Here is a 21,309-nt window from a genome sequence, read left to right as displayed (position 1 = left end):
GTGGGGAGGGTGGCGAGGGGGCAGGTGACAGTTGGAGACAAGCGCTTGGAGACTTTTGCGCACGCGCAATCCCAATTAAACTAATACTAAACCCGAATCTGAAACTGAATCCGAAACTAAAACCAAAACCAAAGCGAAATCAAATCGTTAGAATCGATAAGCTTCGAACTATGACTAAGCATTGATTTAAACGATTTAACTAGAAGCACTTTAGTCAATGAAGATCTTTATAACAGATCTGGAAAGTCAAAGAGCAGCTTGAAGATATCAGAAAGAAAATATCTCATAGAAAGAGTTTAGAAACTGACCCTAAGAAATATATTTTTATTATTTATTATGTGAGTTAAATAAAAAGAGTGAACTTTCAAGCAATAATAATAACATATTAACAATAATATAAATAGAATATAGAGTATATATTTAAGTTATTATAGAAATGTAATTAACAATCTAAAATAAAGGTCAGCTAAGATCGATCTAAAAGTTTCAGTAATTTGATTCTAAGCTATAATTATAAATAAATTGATACAAATTTGTACGATTTAGATTATAATTATAAGGTTACCTATTATACAATGTGCAATTATTGTTATAACTAATATAAAGTGAATAATTATATTGATTAATCTATATAATTTATCAAGAAAGAAAATATATCTACATATGTATATGCCATCATTACAACTCCGATGTCATCAAGTCTGTCTGGTAAAGTAAAGCCCCCGTTGATAAATAGCGCCAGCGATTGCACAATATAAAGAATCGAGGAAATCGAGATTATGCAACTGATGAGTGCAATCAACGATTGGTATATCAAATTGATATTCAGTCGCCCAACTTGGTAGGACTCGAATTTCCGGGTTAAACGCTGCAATACAAAATGATGACTAATGTGAAATGCGATATCGAGAAAGTTACATTACTGGATGAACCATAGATTGTGGTGCTTATCAGTGAGCTGCGATCAATAAAATACATACTAATATATAGTATGTATATATATTTATGTATCGATCGAGTGGGCATATTTCATCAGAAACTGTCATCGTATCGATGACAAAACATCTAAAACCAAAGTACTATATAGTATATATGCTTACTCGTAGGTAGGCTGTGACTGTTTTGTTTTTTTTTTTTGTCGACTTGGGTGCTACCAACATTCTTTTTGGGTGATCCATTTGCTTTTGTCGAAGAACACGTACGACTTATCGACGTGCGCTAATCAGTTTGCAACTATTCAATGTGTTAACTTGGTCTTTCTTCTTTCTTCTCCACACACACACACACACACACACATGTTGAAATCTACTGCGATTCTACAGAGGCAATTCTACAGGGTCTGCTGCACGTGGCTTAATCACGTTTTCAGCTTCTGATATCCGAGAGCAGCGCAATATAATTACATTGAGTGTTTCTTCTCAAACTTGAATCACTTTGCTCCCCCCTCCATTCTTTGCTTCTCTTCGCTTTATGCAATCTTCAAATGAAATCGGAAGCTCTATTGCTTACTTATAAGTCTGAGAGTTCAGAAATCGGATGCTTAACCCCACGAAATTTGTCTGATTATCGTCTAGTTCAATCTTCAAATAATCACATCCTGTAGCGCACATCCGCTATCTATGTAGAGTCAAAAGCTCTCCATAATCGAAAAGACATTTATACTATATACTTTATATTATATATGACTTTATTTAAGACTTTTATTTTTGCAATTGGAATTTCGTAAAATATTCATAGATTTCTTTTTGTAATCCTTAGACCTTTCGTAGTATCGAAACAATCATAATAGATATAAAGATCGCTAATATCCCTAAGTTTTTGATTAAAGAAATGATCATATTTTAAGATTATGAAAAGAAAAAAATCTTCTTCACAATTCTCAAAGTGTTAGAATAGAGAGAAGAATGCGATCGACTTCCGATTTTTTCGCATTCTACATTCTTCTGGCGAAGAATTCTATTTGAAGCGAGCGCAGACGCTGCGATCCGATCGTAAGTAAGTCCAAGTCGCGGAACTTTCCGCCACATAAATATTTCACGAAAATTGAGGTAGCCCAACGTAAGTTCCATGTTCTAGTAGTAGTATTACCCCCAAAACCCCTCCACCCCCGTATACTCCATTATATATACTCCAGGTTCCATAGCTGAAAACGCTGGCAAAAAAGGATCATTTGGCGATCGTTTCATTTACAGCACGATCTTGCCCAATTCCAGGTAAGCACAGCCGTAGACTGGGAACTGGGAACTTGCGAATTGAGACTGCGAAGACTGAGTTGGGAACTGGGATAATGGGAAGGGAAGGGATGGAAGGGGGAAAGACTGTGGACGCGCTTCGTTGATGCTCGCCTGGCGATCTCAGGCGCCTAATGGATAGTTCTTCTTGGAAAAGAAAGCGGCCTGCCTTAAAGGAACGTGGGTCCAAGTCCGAGTCCAGGTTCAGCATCAGCTTCAGCTTGAGGTCCAGGGACCAAGAGCAAGACAAGGTCCATGGTCAGTGGATGTTAAAGTCAAAGTTGTGAGGAGCAACGAGCGGGATGGGGAAGGGGAAGGGGGACAGCGGCATTCAGACAGAGGCAGACATTGGGCCGCCGAAGCTGGAGGCGCATAAAAATGCCCAAGCACACATACACAGACACCATCTACGTGTGCGTGTGTGTGAGAAAGGCGGCAACGCGCGCGGAAAAAAAAAACTTTTATTAACTTTTCCAAGAAATGGAATTTCTTGGATCCTGTGTGCCTGTTTCTTTCTGCTGTTTCGCTTCGCTTCGACTGACTTTAAATGCGGCTGCTGCTCATGCGAAGCTTCTGCCTTCCCCTTCTCAGTCTCCCCCTCTCCTCTCCCACACACTCTCTTCAGCACAGGCGCATGCAGGTACCCACAATACACACACACACACACACATGCACATACACATACATATATTGAGTGAGCTTCAGGTGTTCTTTGCCTTCTTCGTCTTCGATCTTCCATCTCTGAGCTAGTTAGCAAACGCCGCAGTCGCAGTCGCTGTCGCTGTCGCTATCGACGCCGCAGTGCCAGCATTCTTGTGACCTGATGAAGGCGGGCCGCAAATGGAGGAAGGAGTGTTGAGAAGGGAGGGCGAAGCGGTGCGGGGCGGTGTGTCTGCAGTAGTCGTCAATTTGAGTCAATTTCTGCCGCAGCGAAATGAATCGAACGAAAACTGAACGATGCGCATAAATAACGTAAAACAAAACCAACAACAACAACAAGAACAAGAGCGAGAGCAACAGAGTGCCGGGAAACGGGGCCCTCCAACGCCAACACACATACACGAACAGAGCAGAAACGACAGCCAGACCAGCGGACGCCTACGTGCAAGCAAACGAGTAAACTGCAATGGCGCTGGCGTCGCTGCTGGCGCAGCGGGTCAGCGAAGGCTTGTGGAGCAGACGAGGACGGGGAGGGCGGTTGGGGTACAGCAACTGGCGCACTGGCAGACACACTGGCAGCCTGCAGTTGCTGTTTGCTGCCGACGCTGCTGTTGCTCTGCTGCTGCTGTTAAAGCGCCATACAATGCACATGTGTGTGCGTCTTATGCTCTCTCACACTTTATACACTCTCTCTCTTTGGCTTGCGCTCTCGTGCTCTCTTTCACTGCTGTGCTGTGTGTGTGTGTGTGTGAATGTGTGCATGTGTGAGAGTGCGGCGCATGTATTTTTAGTACAAGATTGTTGTTTAAACAAACAGGTTTTTTTTACACCGCAGCCAAATAACTCGTCTGCCAGTCCCGCTGCCCGCCACAGCGCCACATTGTAGGCATCTGTATGTATGTCTGTCTGTATAGATTTGTGTGTATGTCGACTGCTGTTCGCTGTTGCCGCCTCCGCCTGCAATGCGCTGAGCTGCGCTGCGCGGCGCGCTGTTGTCGATTTTCAATTGAATCAAACGGCGGCAGACAGTGCGGCAGCAGTCGCACAGTTGCAGCGCTTAACTAATTTTCCATGGCAGCCCTGGCGCCAACAACAACAACAACAAAACCAGTCGCCGCACATGGCAACCCTGGCAACCCTGAACGATCTCTACAACAGGTTGTGTGGGGCCCGCAAACGCAAACGCAAACGACGCACAGGAAACTCTTCGTGCCTCCCTTGCGCAATTTGCTGCTGCTGCTGTTTTTTAATACACACACGCACAGGCATGTCATGTCACTGTTGTTGTTGTTGTATTTGTTTTTTTTTTGGTCCCCGATGATGCTATGCGCATTTCGCGTTAAAATAAGCGAACACCTCTGGTGTGAAATTCCGCTGTAAATAGCTTTGCGCATGGCAGCGGGCATCGAGCACACACGATGGCGAGTTTGTGTGTGTGTGCGATAGAGAGAGAGAGAGAGTGTAGTGGGGGTGGATTCTTCTTCTTTTTGTTGCCTGCACAGCGGCAGAGCTTTTGCTAACATTGAAAGCTTTTAAGCTGCGCCTAGACAAGACAGCGTTGATCCTCATGACAGTTGTGTGTGCGAGAGCTTTTGGCGGTTGAGCTTTTGCCACGTTCATAGTGACGCATATGAAGTAAATGGGGAAAAGAATCGAAATCGAAAAAGAGCTTTCTATGGCCGCTGCTATCGGCGCCTCAACGTCTGCGTTGGCGATGGCGTCGACGCAGGGAGCTGTTGCTTCTGCTGCTGTTGTTGTTGTTGTTGTTCTTGTAGTTGTGGCGATCCGGCAAGGTGTACCTCAAGCTAATGTTATTTAATTTATTTTCGTATTCACACGTTTCATATACACACACACATAGAGAAGAAAACAGATAATGGGACCCGGGAGCGAGGAGAGCGTGAGTGGGACAGCAACAACAATAGCGAACGTAGGCGAACGACAAGCGCCAAAACTTATGTGTGTGTGGGAGTTGGTATGTGTGGGAATGAACATGAAATGAATGCTTTAACACACAGCGGGAGCTCATTCTCTCTCCCATGCTCGCTCTCTCTCTCTCTCTGTTGCTGGCGCTCGCTCTTCGTTCATCCAGTATATTCATTTTGTTGTCGTCGTCGCTCTGTCTGCGCTGCAGTTTATCGTCTGTCTGTTGGCGCGCGCATGTATTTGTGTGTGTGTGTCTGAGTGTATGGAGAGCAAATGAATGAACGAGCGACCCACACACACACATACACATGCGCGTGCTCGTGCTCATTGTGCTCACAGCATAGCGTGCGCACTGCGGTGAAATGTGGCAACAGCGCACTCGATCGGCACAGACAGAATGTCGCCAGTTCATGCTACGCCGCCAGACATTCTGTCGTCGTCGTTGTTGTCGCCGTCGCCGCTGCTGCCGCTCTGCCGTCGTCGTCGACGTTGTTGTTGCTGCTGGCTGCTGTTGTTGCTGCTGCTGCTGTTGCCTTTGCCATTGCCTTTTGCCGCAATCGTCAAATCTCATTTCACACACAAAAACCCGCCCCCCCGCCGACGCGAACATTAACAACGCCCTAACCCATTGCTCTCTGCCGGCTGCGCTGCTGCAGCTGACCTGCCGCCCTGCACTGCACTTTTTTTTCTTCGTATATTTTTGTTATATAGTGTGCTATATGTGCATGTGTGTGCTAGTGAGTGTAGTTGTATATATTTTTGCAGCATATGCAGAAGAGCCCCGCTACACGCCCCGTCCCACCCCTCGCTTTACCAGCACTTGGGACTAGCTCCAAAAAATGCGCCGAGCGACAATTGGTTGCTGAGCGAGATCATGTGCATGTGTCTGTGTGTGTGTGTGTGTGTCTGTGTGGTGTGTGTGATTTGCGCTTGTATGCAATGCGACCTCGACTTTGGCAACTGATCGATGCACGTAACACAGTGAGAGAGTAAATGCGGAATATATGTATTTACTATATTATATACAATTATGTACATACAAATATAACTATGGCCTGACCACGTCGTTACACAAAAGAAGCCTAACGCTATCGCTTGCATTCTGGAATGTTGCCCAGTAATTTTCCACACACACACACACACACACACACACACACACAAAGAGCGAGAGCTTGACGGTGATCGATCAAGCCTTCGTTTTCAACCTTGAGCTATGCATCAAAATAATCGATAAAAATCCAATCGATATACAAACCAAAAACCTTGAACTGCCCTCTAATAGAGCTTCATCTATTGATTTCAACTCCCGGAAATGCATCCTCAAGTATCCTCAAGATTTTCCAAGTGCAAATCTTTCACAGTTGCCGTGGCAATAGCTTTCTGGTATTACCCAACTTGTCTGTAAGTTAAATGACATCATTTTAACTGCAAGTTCAAGCTCATTATCTTTGAAGCATCTTTCTGGTTTATAACGAAATTCCCCACGGCTGATTCAGTCATCTTTCTATATAATCTTTACCAGAGAGAGAGCGAGCACTTATAAATACTAAGAATGTACTTACGATTACATTACGGTGTAATCTGCATAACAGATTAATCATGCAATTATATTGTTGCGAATCAAATGCAATCTTTAAATACAATTTAATGATGGTTAAACGAAAATTCTTTTGGTATTCAAATGTTACTAAAAACGTCAATATATTAACTTAAATAAAATTTTAATAATTTAAAAAAGTTTTATATTTATTACAAAATCATTAGTCAATAAAATAAAATGATAAAATTGATAAATCAATTCTATTTTGACATTTGTATAATATATTATAATACAAATTTCAAAAATATATATATAATAAAATAGCTTGCGTTTTTCAATCATGAATTATATTTTATAGTTTCTTTAATGTTAAATTTTATTAAAATTGCTATAATAAATAATTCGGTAATTGTTAAAGTAGATCAAGACATCTAGTAAATATAATGATTATGTAACTGACATTTTATTTTTTTTTTATTTTATTGTTTTTTAATCTAATTCATTTTTTAAGAACACAAAATAGTAATTTTATGTCTGATACTTTCTAGATATCTAAATAAATTTTTTAAGAACTTAAAATAGTATTTTAATGTTAGATACTTTTTAGATATCTTAATGGATTTTTTTAGAACTTAATGTCTGATACTTTCTAGTTATCTCAATGGAAAATCATTTTCACCATCCCTTGAGAGATCAACTTTTTTTTTGTTAATATAATATATTTTTTGTAATTCACCATATCATTTTAATGCCCACCCACATCCGCAATTCAAGTTCTGAATTTTTTTTTTGTCATTTTCGATTTCTGTCCCGTCATCATAATTTAGTCCATATAGTATACGCCCCCCAAGAATTCAACGTATCGGCGTATGAGAATAAAATCAACTTTGATTGGATCAGCAATATTTATGGACAAAAGAAAGAACTTCCAAAAATTATAATATTATCGATTTAAACAGTTTAAACAGAATTTGAAGACCTTAGCGTTATTTCGATGTGATGAAATCAGCGTTTCGAGACCTCAACTTTTGTGGGTGGACATTGACCATGTGGCGATCTATTCTACTTACTTGTATTGCACTTTACCTCACTTTCTTATCTTCACCTTTCTTTTGCGCTGTCGCAAATACTTGCGAAAATTTCCACTGAAAACGCGTGATTCGAACTATCCAAGCACATTTTTTTTTATCACTTGCCATTTATATTATTATTTATTACACTTCTATAGTTGTGAAAAAGCCCCATGCGATGTTGAAATAGGCGTGTGATCTTTAGATTTATGAAGATAAACGAACCTAAAATCATTAGCCTTTGAAATATTATCGAAAGGTGATGAAGTTAATAGTTAAAACCATTTATAAAATATTTAAAATGCGTAATATAATTTGTAATTTTCTGGCAATGTATTATATAATTTACTACCTTCTGATAATGTAATATATTATATAATTTAGTACTCTCTGATAATGTATTATATAATTATTCATTTTAAAATTTATATATTTTTCGGAATTTTTTTGGTTGTTCCTCTAAATTTTTTGATTATATAATATTATGTTTAATTTTTTATAAACTGTTTAAATTTATTTGTATATAAAGAGTATAAAGTTTCTTTAAACATAGAAGAATTCAATAATATTTTTTTTAACAGAAAACTATAATATTTGATTTCTTCGATTTTTCCTTTAAATTTTTGCAGTACACATATTATGATTAATTTTGTTAATAAATTGTTGAAACAAATTTGTAAATAAAGTATAAAGTTTAAAAAAAAAAGAAAATTTCAATAATAATATTTTTTATTTAAGAGAAATTAATTTAAAGCAATGATTTTATAACTAAAGAAGCCTTACTTAGTAGCTGAGTTCATAAAATTTCACAGAGCATTATTTATTTTTGAGAATTAATACTTTTGTAATTAAAAAATCCATTGAAATCAAAGATTTTATGGATAAGGAAGATTAAATAATTGAATAGAATTAAAGAGAACATGTTGTTAGTGTTTGGAAATTTTCAATTTATTTCTATGATAAAGCATTCGATGAATTGAGTCGGTGCTAAAGTGTTCTCCTCAGTCCTCAGTCATCTGCCTGGCGTTTCTATTGAAGTGCGGTGTGATGTGAAGTGGTTGAACCTGTTGGCAGGCCCAAAAATGTGCCCATAAATAGTGTCCGGGGAATATTGGGAATAGGAATGAGAATGTGCCCTAACATGTGTTGTGTGTGTGTCTGTGTGTGTGTGTGAGTGTGTGTGTGCCACTGGCCAGCTTTAGTATGGGGCTTTCCCGCATTGCAACCAAAACACATGTGTGCTCATCCCGCACAAAACCGAATTTGCCTCTAACTTTGGCTTAAGGTGCACAGGCCCAGGTTCTCAGGTTGTCAGGTCTTAGTTCAATAACTCAAGAGAGAGTGCGATGCGATGCGGCATTTGTTTTGGATTTCCCGTCGGATTAAGCAACTTAGTGCACAATCCGTGCCGAGGGAGGAGGAGGTTTCCTTCAGGTTGCAGTTCCGTAGAGCGATCGGTCTGCGGGTAGCGCTAATTGTAATCGTGGGAAAAACCAATCAGACGCAACATTCGTACTTTTTATGACAGGGTCAATATTAGCGTAATCCACTTTTATGGCTACAAACCGTAAAGAACTTGCCTCGCCTTTACGGCCCGCACAATAAACGGCATCGCACCTCGCTCTCTACACACACCCGAACACTACCGACACTACCGACCGACCTCCTCACCTATGATATGTATCTGCCTTGCCTATCTATCTACCTGGCTTTCTATCTCCTATCACTTGGCATCTAGTATCTATGCACATGCTATTATCAGACAACGCTCCTGTCTCCAGTCTGTTATCGCATCTACCTGACGACACGACACGACCGACCCTCTCTGCTCTACCCATCGACACTTGCATTTTAATTAATGCGATCAAATCCGCACCGCTGACACGGCCGCAATCCCCGAGACTTGACTCTTGCATACCAAAATGTGAGTGGTCGAGAGTCCATTCCATTTATCATCTTGCCCATATCATATGGGCCATATATCATTTTCCTTCTGCTTACTTGATAGTCTTCGAGCAGATTGTAACTTGGTATGTACGTGCCGGTCTTGGGCAAGGAATATCAAGTGTTTGGCTATAGTTGGAGCAACCAGCAGCGTTGAAATGATAAAGGAATTCATCAGAATAAGGTTGAGAAGGCTCTTGGCTTTACAATGTTATAGTCTCATAAATTTCTTAAATATGTTTTAAATATCAAGTCTAGTATAGGATTTTTATGATAAGGCTCAGTTTTTAATAGAAGGATTTTAGATAGAGTGTTTGACTATAGTCGGAGCAAAGAGCAGCGTTGAATTGATAAAGGAATTAATCAGAGTATGGTTGAGAAGGCTCTTAGCTTTACACTGTTAAATGTCTTAAATATGTTTTAAATATCAAGTCTAATATAGGATTTTTATGATAAGGCTCAGTTTTTAATAGAAGGATTTTAGATAGAGTGTTTGACTATAGTCGGAGCAAAGAGCAGCGTTGAATTAATAAAGGAATTAATCAGAGTATGGTTGAGAAGGCTCTTAGCTTTACACTGTTAAATGTCTTAAATATGTTTTAAATATCAAGTCTAGTATAGGATTTTTATGATAAGGCTCAGTTTTTAATAGAAGGATTTTAGATAGAGGGTTTGACTAAAGTCGAAGCAAAGAGCAGCGTTGAAATGATAAAGGAATTCATCAGAGTAAGGATGAGAAGGCTCTTTGCTTTACACTGTTAAATGTCTTAAATATATTTTAAATATCAAGTGTAGTATAGGATTTATATGATAAGGATTTTAGATAGAGTGTTTGACTATAGTCGGAGCAAAGGGCAGCGTTGAATTGATAGAAGAGGGCTCGATGTTAAAGGAATTCGTCAGAGTAAAGTTAGGAAGGCTTTAGCTTTACACTCTTTTAAGCTCATAAATGTCTTCAATATCAATATCAAGTGTAGTCAAGGGTTGATACGATAAGGCTTTACACTAAAAGGATTTTATATAGAGTGCTTGAATAGTCAAAGCAAAGAGCAGCGTTAAATTTATAGAAGAAGGCTCGCTTAGATAGTGAAAGAATTCATCAGAGTAGGTTTGGATTGGTTTTTAGCTTATAAGCTACTGAATATCTTAAATATGTTTTACATTTTAAGTGATTGACTGTCCAAAGCATACAGAAGTCTAGAATTGATGTGATAAGGCGTGCTCTACACTGAAGAGTCATACTTTAAAGGGAGTCTAGGCTGGTAGTGCAATGGAATAGTCTAATGTTGAGAAGGCTCTTAGCTTTAAACTAACATTAGCCTGTAAATCTGAGTATATCTAAATCAACTGACTGACAAGGATTAATGTAATAAGGTTCGCTTTACACCAGGAGGTTGCCTTTAAGAGAGAGAGAGAGAGAGAGTCTTAGTTAGGAATGCTGTTAATTTTACACTTATATAAGCTAGTAAATAACTTGAGTATTGCTTAGGAGGCCGCATTAAGCTGGGAGTGCAATTTATCAGTATAAAGGCTGTTACCTTTACACTTATATATCTTAAATGTTGCTTGCCTTACACTAGGAGGTTTAAGACAGAGAGTATTAGTTGGTAGCGTCATTCGATAGTGTAAAGTCAAGAAGGCTGATAGCTTTACACCCATCTAAGCTAGTAAATCGCTTGAATATCGCTAAGAAGGTCAATAGTGCAATTTATCAGTATAAAGTTTAGAAGGCTGTTAGCCTTACACTTATATATTTTAAATTTCGCTTGCCTTACACTAGGAGGTCGCCTTAAAGACAGAGAGTCTTAGTTGGTAGTGCAATACGATAGTGTAAAGTCAAGAAGGCTGATAACTTTACACCTATCTAACCTAGTAAATCGCTTGAAAATCACTTGCTTTACACTAGAGACTCTTATCTGGTAAATCAATAGAATATCTGCCCATCACTTTAAGTAGGACCCCACCTGAATATCCTCTCAGAGGGCCATTATAACTGGGGGCACGTCTGTCGTCTTCCTTGTCAGGTACCAGCTGATGACAGGCGCTTGTGATGGATGGATCCATATCCGGTGCGGTACGAAAGAATCTGAAGGTGTGGAAAAAAAATGTGTAGAATGCGGCAGGTCGACTCTTAACTTCTCCAACAAATTTGGTAATTCATTAGTTGCGACGACAGGTGGCCATAATTTAGTGCGTTTTCTTAACAAAAAAAAAAAAAAAAAATCAAATGAGTAGCAGTCTATTAGCTCCCTCTCTTTGTTTGTTTTCCCTACGCGTGTGGCATTAATAATAATATGACAAATATTGAAAAACAAAAACGAAGAGAAAAATATGATAATAATATAAGTATATCTAACGACAAATCAATACAGTAGCCCAAGAGCCGTAGACAGTAGTCACAGCTGTCCATAAATCGCTCGGAGATCGAGGGAGGCAACGCTCCCGAAATACTAATTAGTGGCATGCAGCATAAATCTAAAAGTCGCTTCTCCAGTTGAGTCGCGTCGCGTTCAGTCGCGTCTTCTATGCAGTGTCCATTGCCATAAATCAATTTCACGATTTTCCCTTTGCCGTTCTCCCATTCTCCGTTCTGGGGTTTCGTTCATAGGCGTTACAACGAATCCATATTGGTTCATGACCAACCACAACATCAAGCGACCCATTGCCAAAGATGATCATCATGCGATAAGCATCTGACATTTGCCGCAGTCCCTTGAATAACAAAATTCAAATTTCAAAAAAACGTATATAGAAAATACCTACATCCAAAACCAAAAAAAAATAATCATGACGCCTTGACACTGACACTGACAGTTGTCATAAATGTTTCTTGGCTATGGAAATTCTTCAGTTCCTAGTTCGTAGTTCGCTTTCTTTCCTCCGCCTAAAAGCAGAATTCAAGTCATGCCCTAAAGCAAGCTATCGATCAATATTGTTGATTGAATTCCAAATTTTAGCTCTTGAATTTTCGTCAAGGATTAAATTCTGTCGGACAACCTTCAATATGATTCAAATTTGTATAAACTATATAATCCAACAAGATTCTTGGTAGAAACTAATATCTGATACTAATACTGATACTGAATTTTTTCTTGATGGAGAACAAACGCTTCTCTACGTTTCTTCTTAGTTTGTATAAACTATAAAATCCAACAAAATTCTTAGCATAAATCATGATCTGAAATATTTTCCAAGATACTTAGCATTTTTTCTATTCTTTATGGAGAAGAAACGCTTCTCTATGGTTCTTCATTAGATTCTTCAGTAAATCGTTTTCTTCTTACAACGAAATTAAGATAATACCATGATTTTGACACTCTTTGAAGACGATGCTTGGAATAACTCTGTACAGTTCTCATACAGATCGATTTTTTACCTATATTATAATACAAACTTTTACAAAAAGTAAAAGAAAAAAAAAAAAGATGCAAAAAAGATTCTTTCTCTTTTTAAAGGAATTATCCTCAAAAGCTTTATGCATGAAATCATAAATTATTATTATAACAATAGAGTTTATTCTTTTTATATGTTTCCTTGTTGATACAGTTGAAAATATAATATATAAAATATTTCAAGCTCTGTATTAATTATTTAAGTTTAGATTTCATAGCACAAAATAAATAAAAATAAGAAATATAGTACATTAGTTTTATTATGAAATCACAAAATTAACTTTTAATCGCAAGATGGATTGTAACTAAGAACATAGAGAATAAAATACAATGAATTAAATATTAATTTTTTAAGATTTGAAAAAATTTGAGGTTATGCATCAAACGAAGCCAAAAAGCTCGATCGATGTTTCTGGTAGAATCTATGAAAAATCTCATCGATAGATTTTGACTTGGTCAGAAGTGTGTATGTATGTGTGTGTGTGTGTGTTTCTTGAACGTTTTAGTGCAGCTTTGGGCATTTCATTGAAAGTAAATATTTATGTGCATAAGTTTATGTGTACATACATGCATATACACATACGTACGTATGTATGTATGTATGTATGCAGCGACTGCAGTCGCGTTCGCCGTTTGTTTATGCATTCATCGTACACACATGCTTACATACATACATAGGTATACCTACAATGCACACACGTACAAGAGAATCCATATCAGCACGCCACAAACAAAAGCAACAAATATACGACGCTCTATGCCCTGCCAAACGTATGAAACTTCAGGCACACACACACACACACACACGCACAGCCATGCACAGAGATCCAAACATGCACAGAGTTGCCATATAAAGGCAAACACAAACGTGCGACGACGACGACGAATGCCCAGCCAGGCCAGGCCAGCCAGTCAGCCCAGGCGAAGTCGGGCCAGACAGTCTGTCGCCAGAAAAATCTACACACAACAACACCAACACACAGCGACTACAAAAGCAACAGCAGCAACAACAACAACAGCGACAAGAGCGCAACGCAAGCCGAAAAAAACGAGGGCATAGGCGGGCGGGCAAGCAAGAGACTGAGACTGGCGGCAGCAGGCAGTACGATGCTGCCGGCGTCGCAGTTGGCAGCGACAGACGTAGCGACTGCGTCTGTGTAGTTGGGTTGAGAAATCGAGTACGAAGCGCAGGGCAAAAGCAAAGGCAAAGCCAACGGCAACGGCAAAGGCAAAGGCAAAGACAAAGCAAAAGCGAAGCAGAATTCCATTTAGATTATGTTCTTTGCTTTTGTTGTTGTTGTGCTTGATGTTCTCGTTGTTGTTGTTCTTGTTGCTGTTGTTGGCGCTTTTGACGAAGCAACAGCAGCAGCAGCTCTTGGCTCTCCGGTAGGTGTTACAATACATAATGAACGTCTCACACACATACACATACACATACACATACACACATGCATGACAGAGTGCAGTGCTGCCAATGCGAGCGACAAACGACGTGCATTGCCAGACCGTTCGGCGCGTCGCGTAGCGCACAGCCGTCACATAACGTCATCGCCATCATGAGCTGCATCGTGTTGTGGGCGGGGGTAGGGAGTGGAGAAGGGGGTCAGTCAGTGGCGTGTTAAATGCGGTGGCCAGAGGAAGGCAACCACAAGAAATACACACACTCACACTCTCACTCGCACACACGTAAAATCAAACAAGCACACTCACACACACACTCACACTCATACAGACACCCACTCGAACTATTTGTTAGCTATCGAGGTGTCATAGCCACCCCACCCACACCTCTCTCCCCCTTTGGTCACGCCACTGTTCGGGTTGACGACTCGAGTACGAATTTTATCGCCCACGATTTGTGTTGTTGTTTGTTTGTTTGTTTGTTTTTGATACCCAACCCTAGCCACACTCGCATTCGCACACACAAACACACACACACTCTTACACGCATACATTGCACATGGGCCACTTGAGTTCTATCGACAGTCGGTGGGAGGCAGCGAGTGCGAGTGGGAGGGCAATATCGCCTCATCGCTTTTGTCGCCATAGCCATAGTTTACTTTCGAATTACGCGTCCTAACTAACGTTCCAGATGCGTGTGTTTGCCATACCCTCCTCCCCCTCCCCCTTTCCCTTTCCCATCCCCCCTCACTAGCCGTTTATCAATCCCCCAGAGAGCTCAAATGCTTCTGCATATATTTACAAAATGCATATTCATAGTATAATAACAATAACAACAACACGGAAAGCTTATCAAAGCTTCAGCTGTAGATCAACCAATATTTAAGCTCTGGGAAATAGAACATAAAATAACATTATATTTTATAGTAACAGTAATACAGTATTTATTAAATATAAGTATCTATGTAGCTGAGACTAAAAAAGGCATTTATGAGATTACTATAGATTAAATAAAACAAATATTACTAAATTTTCAACTATAGATGCAAAAGTATTAACAATTTGAAGCATTTATTTAAAAAAATATTTTATAATTTATTTATTTGTATCATTCGATAATATTGAATTAACTTGAAATATAAATTACAATAAAATATATTAATATAATATAATATTTTGATATATTATGATATACTAAATTACAAACTATTGTGTAAAGCTTTAAAAGCTTTTAAAAGATGCAAAAGTATTAAAAATTTAAAGCATGAAATATTTATTCATTTATTTATTTGCATCTTAAAATTTATTCGATAATATTGAATTAACTTGAAATAGAAATTACAATAAAATATATTAATATAATATAATATTTTGATATATTATGATATACTAAATTAAAAATTATCAACCAACTGTCATGTAAAGCTTTTAAAAGCTTTAGCTGTAGATAAAACATGTTTTAAAGGCTTTCGAAAGTATTTATATCAAAGGAAATATCTGATTCTAATTAAATTAAATCTTTACAACATTAGATTACTCGGAATGTACCTGATCAAATGAATATAGAATCAATTAATAAAAATGGAATTTTGTTTTTAAAACGAAAATTAATGAACTTTTGGTGATATTTTAAAACTAAATATTTAGTAAATAAAAATTTCAAACTTTGAGTAATTAAGATATTTATAATGTTAACATAAATGGAGTACAAACAAAATAAAAACAATTTTTTTTTTAATTTTCTTAATAATTATATTTTGACTGGGTAAATAAAATTCTGAAAACTCATTCATAATTAAATTTGTCAAAGTGAATAACTATAACAAAAAGAATTATTAATTTTAAAGCAAAGAAATTAAAATTCAAAAAAAAGGATAATTTAATAATTTTATGATTATAATAATAAATCATATAAATGAAAAAGAATTATTCATTTTAAGATTATGTTACTGAATTTCGAAAAAAAAAGGTTATTAAATAATTTATTGAATAATAATTCATATAAATGGATAGTAGTAAATTTAAAAAAAAATAACGATTTGCAACAAATTGGGAATAATAGGAAAAATGTTATTGTCCAATAGGAAATCACTTTCGTTATGCAACCTTTGCAAAAAGGGGAATTTTGCGAAAGTATTTCCGATTTATTGTCTAGTGTTTGCTATTAAGGACTTACATAATGCAATTTCGAGATGGTAGGCGTAAGTAAGTAGACCCTATATCATTTTAATGATGTTATAATGGGGGATTTACTGAGCGAATCTTTTGTTAAATTTGAAATTTATTATAGAGATGGGTTTAACAGTTATGGCAAAGTTTTAACCTTTTCCATTTGTTGAGGGGTTTTCTGTTTACCATTATTGTCTATAGCGAATCGAAGCTTTTAAATTTTAGGGGGTTTCTTTTTGGAAAAAAATCAATTAATAGTTTATTTTCCTTTTAAAAAGCTTTACAGGATAACGCCAAGTCGTGTCGTTTTTTTTGGGGATTGAAATTGAAATTGGGAATCGGAATCGGAATTGGAATTGAAATTGAAATTGGGAATCGGGTCGCCACTCGGGCTGGCGGCACAGTCAACTGTACTAAAGATAGAAGCGAACATGAACACGTTCTCACTTATACACACATACAGTGAGAGTGTGAGGCGAAGAAGGAAGAGAGACAGACAGACAAAAAGAGAGGGAGCGAGAGAGAGAGAGAGAGAAAAGGCGCACAGCAGGCGAAGTAGCATACAGGAAATGTGAACGTGTGGACGCCAAAAAGGCAAGGGACGAGACGCAATGCGGGATGCACAAGAAGAAGAAGAAGAAGAATAAGCAGTGGAAGGAGACGGAGGACTGTGGAAGGGGTCTGGGTCGTGGTCGGTGGCAGGAACGAGGCAGCAGCATAAGTGCATCCCATGATGTGGTCGGACTGAAACCCAACACTGTTGCCTTGCTGCGAATATTAAAATACCCACTTAAGGCCAACAATAACAACAGCAACAGCGACGGCAAATGGTAAGTAGTACCCTTACACACACACACACCACACACACACACACACACTGAAGAGGCAGACAGACGGACAGACAATCGAAACGATCAACTGCAATGCAAAGCAGCGCAGACATTGGCGCCCTTAGCACTTGGGACCTGGGCCACTTGAAGCTAAGCATATATTTTAGCTGGCTCTCGAGATTGCCTGGCGCTCGTCGCTAACCTCACTTTGCATAAACCAACCAAAAAAACACTAGCCTACGCTTCCAAGAATAACAAAAACATACACTTACATGCTATATCGTTAATTTCAAATTCATAATTTGCCCTACAAACTGTTTATTTTATAGTAAACAAATAAAAAGTAAACTAACTTATACACAACGAACTCGAAAATTCAAAAAATGTATGTCGCGCGCCAAACAGTGTGTGCACACTCCGAAATTAAATAAACACGTTGCGCAAAAGTGCTCGACTTTTGCGCACATCTGAGCGCAGTGTTATCGATATATGTGCGCTGGAAAAACGGATATTAAATGGTATTAAATAACAAAACGGAAATACACATGATTTACGTATCTAATGTTAGCATTTTAAATGGCTCATAGACAATAACAATGGCAGTTTACTTAGCTTAGATCGAACAGCACAATTATGTTTATACTGTAATTGGGCGGTTGTATTTTGCTGTATCGAATAACAAGTATTTTCTGCTTTCGGTATATTTGTCGCAGCAAAGTGATTTTAAATTGAAATACCCGTTGCGGTCACACTGTCGGACGTGTTGGTGTTTGCGTGTGTGTGTGTGTGTGAACGCGTTAGAAGATTAACACGAAAATAAATATTCAACAAATATAATTGCAAAAATGTCAACAATTTAATTGTTGCAACCAGCAACTAGGCCATACATACTAATCGTGTGTGCGGCACGGAGAGAGATTGAGAGTGAACAACAATAACAACAAATATTGGCAGCAGCTGCTGCCTGGAAGGAATTAGGCGAAAAAGCAAAAGCTAAAAAAATAACAAGAACAAGCACAGCAACAACAAAGGCAACGAACGCTAGCAAAACACGCACACGCACACACCAACACACACACGCACACCAACACGAAAACGCACGCACGCTCGCACACACACACACACAACATATACACAGCAATTGCGACAGCGACAGAGACAGAGAAAAACAAATACAAAGAAAGGCAGCAGCAGTAGCAGCAGGCAGCTTTTCCAGAAATTGGGTCGCGTTTAATACACTTCTGCACACATTTTTGCTGCGCGTGTGTGTGTGTGTGCGTTGTGTGCTCTTATTTGTTATGGCAACTTTGCGTACATGCATTATTATTGGTTAGTTTAATTTCTGTTTTTTACTTTGTTGTTTTCATTTTCTCGGTCTTCCCTGCAATGTGCAAAAGTTCAGAAATTCAACTTTGATTTGTTTGGTGTACGTTTCTTTTTGTCTCTTTTTATGCGTGTGCACACACTGAATAGCCTGAAACACCCTGTAGTCGTCCAAGCGTGAGAGTGAGCGAGCAAGCGAGTAAACAGCGGCCATGAGCGTCGTTGGCAAACAACTGAATCCGGTGCCCACAGCGGCAGGAGCGTCCAACAGCAGCAGCAGCGGCGGCGGCGGCGGCAACGATCCCGCTGCCACAACAACGGCCACAGCCAGCGGAGGAACTGCATCATCATCGTCAGGATCATCAACAGCTGCGGGCAGCGGCAACGATGGCAACGGCAGCGGAAGCAGCAGCAGCGTCAACAAATCGCTGCCAATGAATGTGACGCCCGACGATGTGTTGCATCTGAATAAGATCACCGATGATTATCTGTGTACGGCGAATGCGAATGTCTTTGAGATCGATTTCACACGCTTCAAGATACGCGATCTCGAAAGTGGAGCCGTGCTCTTTGAGATCGCCAAGCCGCCCAGCGAACAGTTTCCCGATGGCCTCTCCATGGAGGACACAATGCTGGCGGCAGCCGAAGAGCTGTCGCTCGATGACACTGCCGATCCAAATGCCGGACGCTATGTCCGCTATCAGTTCACGCCGGCATTTCTCAATCTCAAGACCGTCGGAGCCACGTAAGTAGTTGATTAGTATGCAGATCTCTGTCTTCTATAATCAATCTTTTATAGCGTGGAGTTCACGGTGGGCAGCCAACCAGTCAACAATTTCCGGATGATCGAGCGACATTTCTTTCGCGATCGCTTGCTTAAGACCTTCGACTTTGAGTTCGGCTATTGCATTCCATATTCCAAGAATACGTGCGAGCACATCTACGAGTTTCCTAATCTTCCACCAGACCTGGGTGAGTATGTGGTTCTGTGTTCTGTGAAATAGTGTTTAGTGTTCATGTATATATAATGAACCCATATTTCAAACATAGTAATAAGCTAGAAACTGATTAATCGCGTATCTCGCTTAAGCGCCTTTTTAGTTTACATGTATTTCAATTAATGGCCACATTGCATTAGTTTCTTATACTGTTCATTTTAATGTTTACTTTTGTTAAACTTATTGGAAATAATTTAGGAATTTATTAATCACTTAATGAAAACGTTAATTTAAGTGAATTAGCTTAGCAGCCACAATGTTGATTTGTTTCATTCTTTTTAAAGAATCTCGAGTTCATACATTGATTACTAGATATTATTGATTGTCATATGGGAAATTAATTTGAAATAGTTTTTAGCGTTTTATTTTGTGTTATAATAATATGATTAATTAGATAGATTATAAATAAGATATGTCAGTAAACTTAGAAAGTGTTATAAAGAGAAAGTTTAAAGAGTGGTAAAGAAATTCGGAAAATTTTAAAATAATTATATATACAAATGTTACTCAAAAGTTAAGCTTGTTTAGAAGAAAACAATATTCTAAATTATTATTCAAAAATAATGAATTTTACTTAAAACTTAAGCAATGTTTAGCGAAAAGTTTATAAAAAAATTGTATATTATATTAGCAACGAATTTCAGGAAAATTTAAAATATTTAAATATCAGTATTTTTACTAAAAGTTAAGCTTTGTTTATAGAAAATTTTTAAGAAATTGTATACAATATTCTAAATTCATTGTAGAAACGAAAAAAAAGCGAATATTATTGTCTATTATTGTCTATTTAAATTTAAAGCAAATTTAAATATCAGAGTTTTACCAAAAAGTAAGGCTATGTTTATCGAAATAGTTTATAAAGAAATTGTATACAAAAGTGGCAAAGAAATTTCGAAAAATTGAAAATATTTATATCTTAAAATATTACTAAAAACTTAAGCTTAGTTTAGCAAAAAAGTTTATAAAGAAAATTTATAGAATATTCGAAATTCTTTTTGGAAACAATGAAAAGCGAATATTATATTTTTGGTAAATCTGACTTAAAATATTATAATTTTTAAATGAGTCATCAAAGTTGTTGCCCTTAACTTAAATTCTTTTATTTTTGATTTTTCAGTTGCTGAAATGATATCGAGTCCCTTTGAGACGCGCTCGGACAGCTTTTACTTTGTGGAAAATCGACTCGTGATGCACAACAAAGCAGATTACGCCTACGATGGAGGCATTATCGTCTAGAGACCGAAAGAAAGAGACAGAGAGAGAAACGATAGAAAGAAAGAGACAGAAAGAAGCTAAAGAATTGATTGAAGGATTGATGCTAAGAAAACTAAGAACTAAATCTAAAACCTAGAGCAAAAAACTAAACTAAATAACAACCAAGAAAAAAAAAAACTACGAAGCTGACTCACACACACACACACCAAATACTCAGACACACACACACACATACAAGACATATACGCACATAAAGCAAAACAAAACCAAAGCAAAAACAAGAAATTGAAAAAGCAAAAACAAATGAAAAAAACAACAACCATTTTAGCCTTAGCACAATGTTTTACCCACCATTCCTGTTTAATGTATTTATTATGATAAACACACACACACACACACAGTCTCACACACACACGCACGCAAACTGTGTTCATTTATAAGAAGAGGAAAGTGGAAAACAAGAAAAAAGAGTTGGCAAAGAAATCAATTTAATTTTTAAGTGCAATGTGATTCCCCTAATTCCCCCTCCCCCTCAAACCCCCCTGCCCCTCCCTCCACTTAGTTGTATTTATTTATTTCGTAATTTAAGCAAATCACTCACACATTCACA

The 21,309-nt window shown here is 38.1% G+C and overlaps 1 protein-coding gene across 1 annotated transcript; it reads left to right on the top strand.

Annotated features, from left to right (window-relative positions):
- The first annotated feature begins 17,920 nt into the window (after positions 1-17,920).
- LOC133849503 (protein unc-119 homolog) lies at positions 17,921-20,998 on the top strand. Its single transcript, XM_062285620.1, has 4 exons — positions 17,921-18,492; positions 18,637-19,231; positions 19,286-19,458; positions 20,602-20,998. Exons 2-4 carry the CDS (start codon positions 18,699-18,701, stop codon positions 20,718-20,720), a joined length of 825 nt encoding a protein of 274 aa, XP_062141604.1. The 5' UTR covers positions 17,921-18,492; positions 18,637-18,698; the 3' UTR covers positions 20,721-20,998.
- The last annotated feature ends 311 nt before the right edge of the window (positions 20,999-21,309 follow it).

This window comes from Drosophila sulfurigaster, chromosome X (assembly GCF_023558435.1).
Source record: "Drosophila sulfurigaster albostrigata strain 15112-1811.04 chromosome X, ASM2355843v2, whole genome shotgun sequence".
NCBI lineage: Eukaryota > Metazoa > Arthropoda > Insecta > Diptera > Drosophilidae > Drosophila > Drosophila sulfurigaster.
Note: the sequence above shows the minus strand (reverse complement) of the source record. Positions and strands in the feature narration are given on the sequence as shown.

Excerpts from the sequence above, each read along its gene's own strand:
- LOC133849503 (XM_062285620.1), top strand. The coding sequence starts at position 18,699 with ATGAGCGTCGTTGGCAAACAACTGAATCCGGTGCCCACAGCGGCAGGA. Across the intron at positions 19,232-19,285 it reads CTCAAGACCGTCGGAGCCAC|CGTGGAGTTCACGGTGGGCA; the intron begins GTAAGTAGTTGA and ends AATCTTTTATAG. Across the intron at positions 19,459-20,601 it reads TAATCTTCCACCAGACCTGG|TTGCTGAAATGATATCGAGT; the intron begins GTGAGTATGTGG and ends TTGATTTTTCAG.